Source organism: Suillus fuscotomentosus (genome assembly GCF_016647785.1).
Source record: "Suillus fuscotomentosus strain FC203 chromosome Unknown F5891scaffold_8, whole genome shotgun sequence".
Taxonomy (NCBI): Eukaryota; Fungi; Basidiomycota; class Agaricomycetes; order Boletales; family Suillaceae; genus Suillus; species Suillus fuscotomentosus.
In genome coordinates this window covers 965,968-979,366 of record NW_024539520.1, presented here as the reverse complement: position 1 = coordinate 979,366, position 13,399 = coordinate 965,968, and the positions used below count along the sequence as shown (strand labels likewise).

At 46.1% G+C, this 13,399-nt stretch overlaps 4 protein-coding genes across 4 annotated transcripts; all 4 read right to left on the bottom strand.

Moving 5' to 3' along the window:
- Positions 1-4,209: 4,209 nt before the first annotated feature.
- Positions 4,210-5,024, bottom strand: F5891DRAFT_1183798 (uncharacterized protein; the record flags this gene model as incomplete). The annotated part of the gene is made up of 3 exons (XM_041366352.1): positions 4,210-4,410; positions 4,458-4,754; positions 4,809-5,024. 3 exons carry the CDS (start codon positions 5,022-5,024, stop codon positions 4,210-4,212), a joined length of 714 nt encoding a protein of 237 aa, XP_041230668.1.
- A 171-nt stretch (positions 5,025-5,195) lies between these two features.
- On the bottom strand, positions 5,196-6,446 carry F5891DRAFT_1183797 (uncharacterized protein; the record flags this gene model as incomplete). Its single annotated transcript, XM_041366351.1, has 3 exons — positions 5,196-5,470; positions 5,527-6,363; positions 6,416-6,446. The coding sequence occupies 3 exons, from the start codon at positions 6,444-6,446 to the stop codon at positions 5,196-5,198; spliced, it is 1,143 nt and encodes a 380-aa protein (XP_041230667.1).
- Positions 6,447-9,697: 3,251 nt separating this feature from the next.
- Positions 9,698-10,462, bottom strand: F5891DRAFT_1183796 (uncharacterized protein; the record flags this gene model as incomplete). The annotated part of the gene is made up of 1 exon (XM_041366350.1): positions 9,698-10,462. One exon carries the CDS (start codon positions 10,460-10,462, stop codon positions 9,698-9,700), a length of 765 nt encoding a protein of 254 aa, XP_041230666.1.
- A 906-nt stretch (positions 10,463-11,368) lies between these two features.
- F5891DRAFT_1183795 (WD40-repeat-containing domain protein) lies at positions 11,369-12,468 on the bottom strand (the record flags this gene model as incomplete). The annotated part of the gene is made up of 4 exons (XM_041366349.1): positions 11,369-11,657; positions 11,712-11,970; positions 12,024-12,147; positions 12,211-12,468. The coding sequence occupies 4 exons, from the start codon at positions 12,466-12,468 to the stop codon at positions 11,369-11,371; spliced, it is 930 nt and encodes a 309-aa protein (XP_041230665.1).
- Positions 12,469-13,399: the final 931 nt, after the last annotated feature.

The following is a 13,399-nucleotide window of genomic DNA, read 5'->3' as shown; positions in this document are numbered from 1 at the left end:
ACTTTTTCCAATGATTTTCATTGGAATCACTATCCACAGTGGATAGCTTTGAGAATAGCAGCATGCACATGACTGTCACCTGTAACGCTGTTGGTGTCAGGTAGCGGCACATACTACAGTGACATATCTCCGTATAATACGAGGGAACGGACGTGCATAATATCCCGTATGATACGGGCCAGCGGACCATGGGCCCATGATAAAAATATTCTCGACTATGACGGATGGGCCGGGAGGCAAATTATTCCCGATGGAGGCGGGTGGGCCCATGCAGGGAATATATAGAGTAGATGAGTGGGCCGATGTAAATGAATATTAGGTAGACGGGTGGGCCGAGGTAGCTGGATATTATGCAGATGGGTGTATTAAGGTAGATGTGTATGAGATAGATGGGTAGGTACTTGTTATCACATTCACGGGTGGGCCCAGACACATATTAAATTAGACGGGTGGGCCGAGGGTATTATAAAATATTGTATTATACGGGTGGGCCCAGACACATATTAATTAGACCGGTGGGCCGAGGGTGTTGTATGGGATGTTGTATTAGACGGGTGGGCCGAGGGTGGTATAAAATATAGATGGGTGGGCCCATGTGTATCATAATTGTAGACATGATGGAGCTGAGGTAGTTGTACATCAACCAAATCAGAGGAGGTAATAAATCAAAGTTACCAAGTTCCCGGAGCATCAGGTGATCTCCTGACATGGCAGTGCGAAGCTTGTGTTGCCCAACGAGACGCCAAGTTCCGGCCACCAGAATTTGAGTCAACTGTACCGAGTTCCGAGTTCCGGGACCCGGAACTCACCACATAAGTTGGTTAATACTTTTTGATGGTGCACAGGTTGTCTTGCAGAATGTGGAATCCGGGGTGCGAAGCTTGTGTTGCCCTACGAGAAGCGAAGTTCCGACCACCAGAATTGGAGTCAACTGTACCGAGTTCTGAGTTCCGAGTTCCGAGTTCCGGGACCCGGAACTCAACACATAATTTAGTTAATACTTTCCATGTTAAATGGCCAACCGAAGTTCAGATGTTTCTGAAGAGAGCAGCAGGTGCTCTCTTGACATGGCCTCTGATGGTGCTTAGGTTGTCTTGCAGAATATGGAATCCGCGGTGCGAAGCTTGTGTTGCCCTACGAGAAGCCAAGTTCCGACCGCCAAAATGTGAGTCAACCGTACTCAGAGGAGGTAATAAATCAAAGTTACCGAGTTCCCGGAGCAGCAGGTGATCTCCTGACATGGCTGTGCGAAGCTTGTGTTGCCCTACGAGACTCCAAATTCTGACCACCCAAATATGGGTCGACCGTACCGACCTCCAAGTTCCGGGACCCGGGAGTCGACAAATGAATATCTGATGACCAGCGAGTCAACCTTACTCAGAGGAGGTAATAAATCACAGTTACCGAGTTCCCGGAGCAGCAGGTGATCTCCTGATATGGCAGTACGAAGCTTGTGTTGCCCTATGAGACGCCAAATTCCGACCACTCAAATATGGGTCAACCGTACCGACTTCCGAGTACCGGGACCCGGGAGTCGACAAATGAATATCTGATGACCAGCACACTTCCAATCAGGTAGTATTTCATTGAGCAATGGATAATAATACATCTTTGACAGCGGCCAAAATTATCCATGGCTCCCTTATCTGATCCTCTCTATCTCCACCCCCTATAACACCAAAGTCCGGACATCCAGCATTCAGCGTCTGATTTCCCAAGATTAACATCCAGCATGAACGGTTCTTCCCCTTCCCCTCCTGATAGCATAAACATCTGGCGCACTTGGGCCCTGACTGTGACTTATGAAGCAGGGGAATATACTGAACAGAAATTCAAGGCAGAGAAGACTGGAGGAGGCCCAGTCATACCTTCCCCCAACCTAGACACTGATCTGGTGATGGCGTGCGATCGCTTGGCTGATGTACTCATAAAGGCATCTAAAAATCCCAGTGGGTCTTCCTGCAGATTCGGAAAATTCTATTTATCATTCAAATTCCTGCATGACAGTTCAGATGCAGATGGATATTGCAAGATATAGCAAATTGATCTCCCCGAAGGACACCGGGCATAATGAACATAAAGAGGCGAGGTTGCTTGAGAGGTGTCCTCCTGGCCATGAAGGCAAAAGGTTGGTCGATGAACCTGCAATAATTCTTGATGCATCCGGTGCCATCATTGCATGGTATCTCCCAGACGCCCTGACAGACACCACCCAGGTGTGTAATATACATTGTTACTCGATGGATATCGAATATTAATGGAACCTACAGAAGGAAATCAGGGAGGCCACCTATTTGCTCTCTCCAAGCCTCGAAAAAAGTGTAAGGGCTGATGGCAATTGGCGAACTAATCAAAGGTTGTTCAACCGGGGCTCGGAAGATGTTGGAGCAACTCCCGGATGCATCAATCTATCTCCGGCATGGTTTCAACAGGGACACGAGGTAGGATCTGATGAGATGGTGATTCCGGCAGTCATACTTACCAATCCCAAAGAATGTGTCAGATCCGGAGGTATCTGCATCATTGAAGGGACCTTCCTGCGAGAATATCCTCAAAGCCATTGCAAGGCCAGCAGCCATCGCGTCCGCGGCACTCAGAGTCATGCATCCTGAGCAGTACTGGGCAGGGTTGAGAACCTTGTCAAACCTTGGAAATATAGCAGTAAGCAAGGATCTGCCACAGATGCCGGAGGCCCTGCAGTACTGGGCATCCGTGTTTAACACCCTCTCCATCATTTCCAATCGGGAAACCCCCCATCATCGAGACCACATGTCCATTGCTGAATGCTTCGACATTCTCACCACCGTGGGGGACTATTCTAATGCTCGGATGACAATGCCAAACCTTCAGCTGGAGTTCAAGTACAATTCCGGCTGTATGATTGCGTTTTCCGGAAAGATTGTGAGACATGGAGTGTATGATGTGGAAGGGGATCGGATTGCTTGGGCATGGTATATGAGGGATGCTGTTCATATTTATGCTGGTGTTCCATCATGTGGATGGGCTAGTGTGGATGGTGCATACAGTGTGTGAAAGATCAAATAAAGAGCAAGCATTGTGACCTATATACATTCCAACAAATGAATACCATGTACCAATTGTGATCCGGACCTCAATACTCAATTTTGAGCATTTCCCAAGTGATATGTGGGACTAAATAATTTGGATGCAAGCCTCGGTATTCGATAATTGGAACTCGGGACTTGACATATGGGAGTCCGGAGTGCCGGGGTACTTAGTCCCGACACCCGGACCTCAGCAAGTGATATTTGAGACTGGGGGAAGATGTATAAATACGCTCGAATTAACATTTGTTATTTCCATACACATTTAACAAAACCCTGAACCCCGACATTGTGGACTCCGGACTCGACACTGTTCTGAATACCGAGTTCCGGACGCCCAGGTCCCGAGTCCCGAATTTCGGAGGTCGGGGCTCGGAGACCCGGAGCTCGGCAACTGTGTTGGGTGTCAGGGTATCCAGACCATTGGAGATAGCATGTGTGAGTATTTTGCGTTTCATGGTTTATGTTGGGTGAATATGGAATTGGGGATCAGGGACTCGGTATTCAGAACAGTGTCAAGTCCCAGGTCACGAGCTCCGAGTCCCGAGTGCCGAACCCTGAGTCCCGAGTCCCGAATGTCGGAAGTCGGGGTTCGGCGACCCGGAGCTCGGCAACTGCTGGGTGTGGGTTTCGGGACTCGGGACTCGGAGCTCATGACCTGGGACTCAACACTGTTCTGAATACCGAGTCCCTGACACCTGATTCCATAATCACGAAACATAAACCATGAAACTTAAAATACTGACAAATGCTATCTCCAATGCTCCGAGTACCCTGACACCCAACACAGTTGCCGAGCTCCGGGTCGCCGAACCCCGACTTCCGAAATTCGGGACTCGGGACTCGGGGTTCGGCACTCGGGACTCGGAGCTCGTGACCTGGGACTTGACACTGTTCTGAATACCGAGTCCCTGATCCCCAATTCCATATTCACCCAACATAAACCATGAAACGCAAAATACTCACACATGCTATCTCCAATGGTCTGGATACCCTGACACCCAACACAGTTGCCGAGCTCCGGGTCTCCGACCTCCGACCTCCGAAATTCGGGACTCGGGACCTGGGCGTCCGGGACTCGAATGTGAGATTTTTGAATGCATAGAATATGTTACATCTTGTATACAATGAAGACTGAATGGGACTACACTCCTTTGCCTTTCCTCAATTTCTCTAACATGTCAGTGTACATCTTCACCTCTCCCATCTTAGCTTCGATGCCCTGATCTTGCTCCTCCAGCAATGCTTCCATGCGTTCTTTGATGAATCTCAGTCCCATGAGTGGTGGAGTCGAAGTGTTTTTCAACTTCTCTGGAAGTACCAAAGCATCATCCTCAACATTAAGCTGAAACAGATAAGTCATCAATCAAGGTAATTCAGCTGACATCTTACCGCCCAATACTGGTAGTGAGAGACGCAGGAAGCCATTATTTCATCCCACTGCCATGGTTGATCAGGGATTGTGGTGTTTCCCATCCACCATGGACATGTATATGCGAACACAATCCGGGACGGATGTCCTGCAATTGGCTCATCATGAAATGAAAGGAGGTGGAATGAAAAGACGTCGTCTGGAACAGTGTTCCAGGTCAGCATGGGATACAACTTAAGGATATAAGCGACAGGGACCGGAAGAACCGACACGATATTCTGTGAAGCGGAGTACTGCAGGAGTGGTGTGACAAATGTCTGCTCAAATTCTTAGCATTGACCAACAAAGTCATCAGGGCAGTGGTGACATACATTCATCTCCCATTGCAGCCCGGCTTTAAAATACTTGATCCGGTCAGCAGATAGACCATTGTTGGCAGCTTCCGTCCGATATTGAGAGATGATTGCACGGACGCGCGATCCAGCCATTGCCAATGTGCAGGAAATAGTTGCAAGGCTCAGCTTCAGAGGTCGGTAATGGCTTCCGGGATTCAGAGTGCCAGAAGTGGATGCATGAGATGCAGACATGGCTAATACAGGACTATGGCGCTGGCAATACAAGTGAAAGATGGTCAAGATGTGAAGATAAGAATCACTGATGGATGGATACGAAATTCAAACTCCGACATGGGCTGACCCGGACAATTCCCAGGCGTCAATTATGTATGTGGAAAAAGGGACTTCATGAGAAAACAATGTTCATTCATCTCCAGCCTCTATCAACACGTTTTGTAGGTCTTGAAAAGCTGCCTGCGCATCCTGTGCCAGCAATGAATACATGTGGGATTGCCTTCCGGCGTAGCATCCGTGACCCGGAAGTCGTTTCTCCAATGATTCCTGCATGTGCTCGCCCCATATGGTTGTTTTCCACAAAAAGAACTTACATGTCCAATCCATCTCCAATGTGACCAATAGCATTTCTTCCCTCCATCGATCCCGTAGTGCCTTTGCCCTCAGCCAATGGACTCGGTAAACTTGGCATGGGTCCAGTCAGGTAACCGCAGGATATGACATGCAAGCGGGAACTCACATTCTTCATTCCACGATTGATCAGGACCCCCGAGGTCGACTTCAACAGACCAAAACCAAGCCAAAGATTCATTTCGTTGACCTCGGGCATTTGGGTCGCCCACTGCAGTGCTGATTTTGAGTTGCTCGCGAAGCAGGGGTTTGTATTTCTGAAGCTGGTCTTGCCCCGGCTCAAGTTTCATCATTTGCTTCCTTGTCTTTGTATATATGCTAGCATGGAGGGAGACTGCCTGCTGCACCGACGTCACCTGGGACCAAGCTCGAGTTTTCAGGGCCTGGGAATTGGCCTGCCTAACGGTTGTTCGGAACAGGATGGCCTTGTTGCAAAGGTAAATGCGGAGATTGTGAAGGGCATCATTGGCCTGCCCTTCACGAAGCGACATCTCCAGGGGAATCAGATCCTCTGCCATGCATCGTCTGCATCTGTCAACCCCCAGGTTTGATGGCAATGGGATTACAGTTAGCTCGGGAGAGTTTGTCCATGTGTGAGATGTCTCTGTGAAATACGCCGGGTCATCATCGAGATCATCTAGAATGTCTACGTCCAAGTCTTCAGGTTCATCATCTGCATCAAATCCCTCCCCGAGATGTGTTAGAGCAGACCGAGCAAATCCATCTATCTGGCCTTGGAGCCGATCTCTTTGACGGGCGATGTCTAATCTCTGTGTCTCGGTGGATCTTCTTCCGATCCTTTGGACCTCGATGAGCAATGCAATCTGAGCCTCTTCAATTGCTAACCCTGTTGATATCCATGTCGCCACAGATCTGCGAGAGGGTGCTGCATTGCGGGCATTACCCTCCTCTAACAATCTAAGCTCGATCTCCTTTTTGCTAGGTGCTGAGTGCAATATTAATTCAGTCCTCGACGGAGACAATGGAACTCAACGTACCCTTTTTGATATTGATCTCATATTCATCCATGGCTGAAGGATCATTCAATCTGCTTGACTGAGCTATCCTCTCCCTGGCTAACCACACTGGGGGCAGGAACCAATTTGCCCATGGGTCAAATGTTGAACCTAGCGTGATCTCAGACAGATTCAGGTCACCTTTGGTTTTGGCAGATAATGTTAACAAAAATTAAATTTTGGCTTGTGTTTTTCTTACTTTATCTCAATTTGAGTTATCCTGTCATATATACATTATAATCATCTTGTCTACACATTTTTATCAGACATAACATTTATCCTGGCATATGGTTTTGTTGTCATTTTGGCATAGGATCACATAATGATCACATTTTCAACAAGTCTCAAACTTATGTTTTGAGTAAATTTTGACTGAGGTTAATTCTTTTTTATTCTTTTTTCATTGGAATCAAGCTAGGAAATTTTTGTCTATGAATGCAAGCAATATATTACTTTGATTCTGATCACATTTTGGAGTTTTTTTAATTTATAACACCCTATGTTCTACTTATTTCTACACTTTTGTTCCTCTGATATATAATAGAAAATACAAAGTCAATTGATAGAAAAAAGTTTGACCAAATGTTAAGATAATATATCCTTTGCTCTGTAAACAAAATCAATAACAAAATAAAATCTGACTTTTTTTTGTTAACAAATCAAATTTTGACCAAAGTCGACATCAACAGTCAGTAGTCAACAGTTCACAGGTTGATCAATTATCATATGTTTACCTGTTAACTGTCGACTGCTGACTAGTAATATTGACTTTGGTCAAAAGTTGATTTGCAAACAAAAAAAAATCAGATTTTATTTTGTTGCCAATTTTGTTTACAGAGCAAAGGATATATTATTTTAACATCTGATCAAACTTTTGCGCATCAATCAACTTTGTTTTCTACATACTGAACCCACTATGCCCTAACTAAAATCTCACTGACTTTGGTAGTCTCATACTCAACCTGTACCCATACCCATGACCCACAGATCAGTGATGACATTTGCTAGCAAGGCTCTAGACTCACTCTCTATTTAAGGATGCACAATTTCAATGGTGCTTGGCAAATGATGATCGACACGCTCACTCTCTCCGAACAGTGGGCAATGTCTTGGATCAGCATGGCTCTTGCTCAAACAAGGATCAAGACACTCACTTGCTGTGAACGGTGAGCAATGACTTGGATCAGCATGGCTCGAGCTCAAAGGAGGACCGATACACTCACAAACTGGGATGACAAGGTGCTTTGTCTGTGGGACTTGAAGGCAGGTGTTGTGTTGAAGAAGATGGAGGAGCATAGCAGGCAGGTGTAAGTATTAGTAATAGGCAGTTGGGGAGTAACTAAGTTATGTGTTTCTGTGAAGTGCGGAAATATAAGCCATAGGGCAGTGAAAAGAGGAAAAGGAGAGGGCACATGGTTTCAGTATAACAACTCATGAATTGAGATGCCGTGAGATGTGAGACTGTGCAAGTGATAAGGATCAGTGAAGAAACATGAGAGGAAAACTTACTAAGGAGGATGGAGCTTGCAAGCAGTAATATTGCAGTCAGAGGGACACCAGCATGCTGGGGTAAAGAAACATTATTTGTTGAAATCAACCGTGGGAGCCCTGTGATTAGTAATTAAATCATCGGTGGTTTGATTTTCAATTTCTCGTAAGCACCTACTTAATGTTGTTGCTGAGTGGCTGAGGCTGAGTTGAGCACTAAGGCCCTCTGGCCTACAGCAGACATGTCCGAATTCTCCCTCGGACTCCTACCTGTTTAAACATGCCAGCCCCCATCAATATCCCAATTCTTGCCTGCTAGCTTTGAATTTCAAGTCCTTGCCTTTGTCCATGTTCTCACCAGTATCTGCTCTGTAGTACCTGTCAGGTCCTGCCTGCACCCTTGGGAAATGCAAGCATATGTACGTGTTCTCTGTGGTTCTGGATTGCGTGAACTCTACATTTTTGATACACTATAAACTGGCTACATATCTCATGGCAGGTTCAACTAGAAGAGAGCCCTGTAGATACATATATTTTTTGGCACATCTACTGGCTGTTATGCATCCATATGTGACTATTTACTAGCTTGTAGACAACTTCACAAATTTTTTGAAAATTTGACAAAAGCTTGCCGCAATTCCCGGAAATATTGTCACATTCTCAAAATTCCTGTGGGAGGTTTTTCCTGATGGTCAAAAAGATCCATGGTTTCTGAATTCTATCAACATATTTCTTGCTGCCCACCAAGATCCTTGCCTCTTAAGTTCTAAGCCATCTTAAACCCACAGAAGTCCATGACTGAAGCAAGTGAAGAAAATGTAGTTATGACACAGCATCAAGTGAAAATAGGTGATGGGTCTAAAATTTCCAGAAAGTCTCAGTCTTCGACTTTTCACCCCGATTCGCCCCATTCGTGTTTGTGCCAAATTCATGACTACTATGACACTTTGTCCTACCTCCATCCCGCCAGTCATTAGCGCTTAGCACCATCAACCTCAGTGAAAACCCACTATGGCGTGGTACGATGAGAATGAGCATGATATGTTTTTTTCTCTCACCTATGCAAAATGACTCCAACGCTCCTACTACAGCGGCCAATCTAGATGATGGAGATGTGGATGATCTAGATGACAAAGAAGAGGAAGAAAGGAACATGAAGGAGGCTTCTGAAGTTCTGCAGGATGTACTGCACATCGCTGCAGACTCATCAGTTGGTTGGACCAGGTAGGGTGGACTTATTGATTACTGCTTCTATACATAATTCAGGGCTTACGATGTATACATGATTTGATTGTGCTTACTCTTTTCTCTATAGTACAAAAAATGCGCTGAGAAATGACCTAGAAATAAGCGAGAATGTTGAGCTCGCTGTGCACAACAGCGAGCTCAAAGGGTAGACATTGCTGGCGCCAGGTATGGATATTGTTAGCCAGCGGCATCTGTATTTATAGTCACAGCTACCATTACTATGCACAACTGAGGAGAAATCTTACAAGTCCTTGCACCTAAATATTGAATGATTAGCCCTACTCAATAACAATTTTATTTGACCATTTTATTTCATGACAGTTTGTGCTAATGGTTCCAAAATAAAATGCAAATAAAATGAACAAGCGACATGTTCGGCACACACATAGCGGTGCTTGAAATCTGCTAAGCGAGGCGCAGGTGTTTGGACTGTGCTCACTGGCACATGTGTCGTTGAAACACGTTCACACCACCATGGCAGATAGTTCCCCGCACGCCATAATGTCTTTTGAAGCACTTGCTGTCATCCTACTGGCCGATGCAGATGGTCAGTAACTTCTCTTCTTCTGTGAGTCCACAAGGTTCAGCTTTCTCAGCTTTCTTCTCAGGGACCTTGAGTGATGACTCATTCACATCAGTCTCCCCAAGCTTTGCAATCTCTGTGTCCGAGTTTCCTCCCTCTCGTCGATTCAAAGGACCTGACTTCCCTCCCTTTCCTTGCCCTCGGCTGCCCTTTTCACCACCTTGCTGCACTCCAATCTGCAGTATAGGTGGGCCATCTGTCCCTTGCTCACTGGCATTTCCAGTTGCAGGCCCACATGATGGTCGTGATGGTGTTTCATTCTTTGTGTGGGAGCGTGGTGCTCTTTTCCTTCCTGCTGTCATGGATGGCGGCATGATTAAATTTTCTTTGGCAGCTGGGGTAGTTGGTGCTCTGGAGGCACCATGACTGAGGTGTGTGTTTTCTTGTTGTGTTTGGGTGAAGGGGGATGAGATGAGGTTGTGCTGATTGTAAAATTCGGAGAGTGGAGGTGGGAAGGGTGCAAGTCCAAGAGGTAAGTCTTCATGGGCCATATGCTGCTGATTCACGCTGTTGACAGCAAACTGATGTGTATTGTGGTCATTCGTGATCGAGAACAGATCAGCCTGGTCCAGTCTCTGAGGCTGGAGAATGGTTGATGGCCACTCTGGCATCATGGGAAGGTCCCATATCTGCCCCATCGACTGATCGTACATGGGCAGCATATTTTCTGGGGTGTTGTGGTGACCGTATGTGCTTTCTTGCTGGTCCATGTTGGCATCAGTGTTTGTGATGTTGAGCACTCGTACTTAGTTGCACCCAGTCGGCATTTCAGCAGCTCTCTCATATCAAACTCCGTACTCGATACAGTATGCCGAGTGCAAAATAAAATGGCTACTCAATAACGTGCCTATTTTATTTGTTGACCTTACAAAATAAAATGGTCAAATAAAATCGTTATTGAGTAGGATTATTATTGAACCAAGCCCTGGCCTGCTATATCCGTTACTACTTAGAGGTGCGGAAGGCCCCATCTGTCACTACTAATTACAGCGCTTATATGGGAGTCACAGGACGAATGGCACGAACGGGGCGAATGGGGCGAAAAGTCGAAGTCCGAGATGTCCTCAAAATTTCAATGACACGACCGGCCAGATGGTGTCACAACTTATAAAACTTCCAAGATTTTCTATCTACGCGGATGTGTTGTCAGCTGTGAGGGAGGGCGGGAGAGAGAAGGATGAAGTAGAATGTAGACCGACCTGCGTTGGATTGACACCTGAACATCTAATCCCAAAAAATACCACCGCAAGAAATATCAGCAACATAGCAGATAAACTAATACACCAGCGTGATCGTGATGAACCCTTCTTATATCAGTATGGCGCTCTAGGAAATGATGATGTTTGCAGCTTACTTGAACATGTTGCGAAGCTGCCACGTTGGCCACTGCTATGAGAATTTATACAGATGTTCCGGAGAAAGTATCTCTCACTTGTGCTTGCCCTCCAGATCCAGATGTAATTGTCCAAATTGGCTTCAGATGAGGCTGTTGCGATGAAGCTCGCGTCACTTCTGCAATAGGCCTTCTCCGACGGATCAACGCCAGTTCAGACCAAATAATGACTGCAAACGAACCAATGTCTGAATGATGTCGTGCTCTAGAGGGAGCATCGAAATCAGTCGATAGTAGCAGTAACATTAATCTGAAGGCGCATACCATCATGTCTTAATACTTGAAGCACGCTATTCATGTTTCCAGAATATATCAAAACGTATCCACAGGAGCTCCCGCACAATATCGATTGGCTACCTTCGATAAACAGTGAAGGTAGTGGGACGTTGTGGATGATCGGGGTTGGGAGGTTAGCCAAGTGCCTGCCATTGTTGATATCGTAACAATCGAAGCCGTCGAAGAGATTCGACACAACCACATTCCTTCCATTGGCGGAGAAACAGGCCCCTCCCCTGATTGACTGTCAACATCGCTTTATCATTGCGATCCTGAAATAATGCACTTACACATGTGTGCGTTTAGGCCAGATAGTCCATTCTGGTTGGAGAGACTTTATCAGCCACGAGCTTGAACGACGAACAATTGAGTTTCTTCTGCTGGTGTAAAATGAGATCGCCCACACAATACCGTGTTGAAAATACACTGCAATGAGAGAACGTCCGTTATTACTAAATTTCAGGGCGCGGGGCAAGGGTAGCAAGAGTTTGTCATCATCCGCACAGGCCATAGGTGGGGGCGGAAGATTTAAACCAAACGTCCAAGGGTCTATGCAAATCTCAGCCTTTGTGTTTTTCTGCGGGATTCGGAGTTCACGTCACCTTCAGGATGGTTGAACAGAACGATATCAGTACCAACTCCTGCAGCAAGACGCCCATTGCAGGCATCATAGGCCAATGTATCTACTGGTGCATTAACCCCAGTGCGAAGAGAAAAACCTTGGGCCTGACGCTCGAGATAGACTTTAGATGCGAACCTGACTCGAATAGTATCATTATTAGCACTCACTTTTACATGAAGGTTCATGACAGTGACACTGCCCCTCGCATCACCAATGAAAACGACATCAGGTTTGTTTGGATGCCATAGAAGTGATGTTACAGCAGTAGTGACCCTCAGTCTACGCGATTCCTTTCCAAGTGGAAAATCAAAGAACCGAATATATCCGGCATCGTCACCACTAGCGAGTACGCGACCATCTTGCGAAAAGCCGATAGCATTGATAGCGAAGCGAGTATGAGGAAGATCATATAGTACGTCGTACATATTTCACAAAGGCAAGAATATTACCTGTATTTTTGCTGACCTTTCCCCGAACTCCCACGTTAGTGGAAGCTTTGTCGAACACAAACGAATTCCCATGCGTCAGCCGATGTGCAAAGCTGTGCACTTGGACAGAATCTTAACTTTATTCTCATCTGCTCTACAGTTTTCGGCAAATACTCACCATCATACTTTTGTCAGTAGCTGAGCGCTGAGTGCCGAGTCCCATTACATGGATCTCACCGCTTTTGGATATCCAAACCTGCGCGACGGCAGTTCTAAATCTGTTTTTTTTTCGTTTTCATTGGGATAAGGAATTTCTTGAAGCAATTGAATAGGTTCGTCCTTAGCTCGTTCAATGTCGTCTTCAGCCTGGTCCTTTATTTGTGAGACACCACAGACTTTAAAGCACGTCGATATATCCTCAACTTGAAATACGATGACACGTTGCAGTGCATGCCATTTTGAGAACGAGCAGGCCGGAATCAGGAGTCGGGGACTGGTGCGCAAGCACCGTTACGATTATGGTATGCGATCATGCGAGTGTATGAAGATTCGTGCGTCTGCATTCCCTATGCATTGCAAGGATTATATTCATGATATGCTATGCGTACATGTTTGTGATGCCGGTTGTACTTCAAATCTAATAGTTTTGGATCGTGAATGTTCCAGACTTCGTTCACAGCCTATACAACCCTGAAGAACGTTCGCTTATGCAACCTTCACTTGTTTTTGCGGGGTTAGCTTTAGCAACCCTAATGAAATCGAGTGAGATGGAATTGGGGTCTGCAGGTCGGGAGCGCGCGGTCTGGCTAAGGCTTGGCTTGGCTGGAAGCGTCACTGAATTCTCAATGGATAGACATAACCCTTGCGAAGGCTGCTCACCCCAGTAACCAGTTCGCATTGCTCAATTCACGTATGACGTCTTCCAATA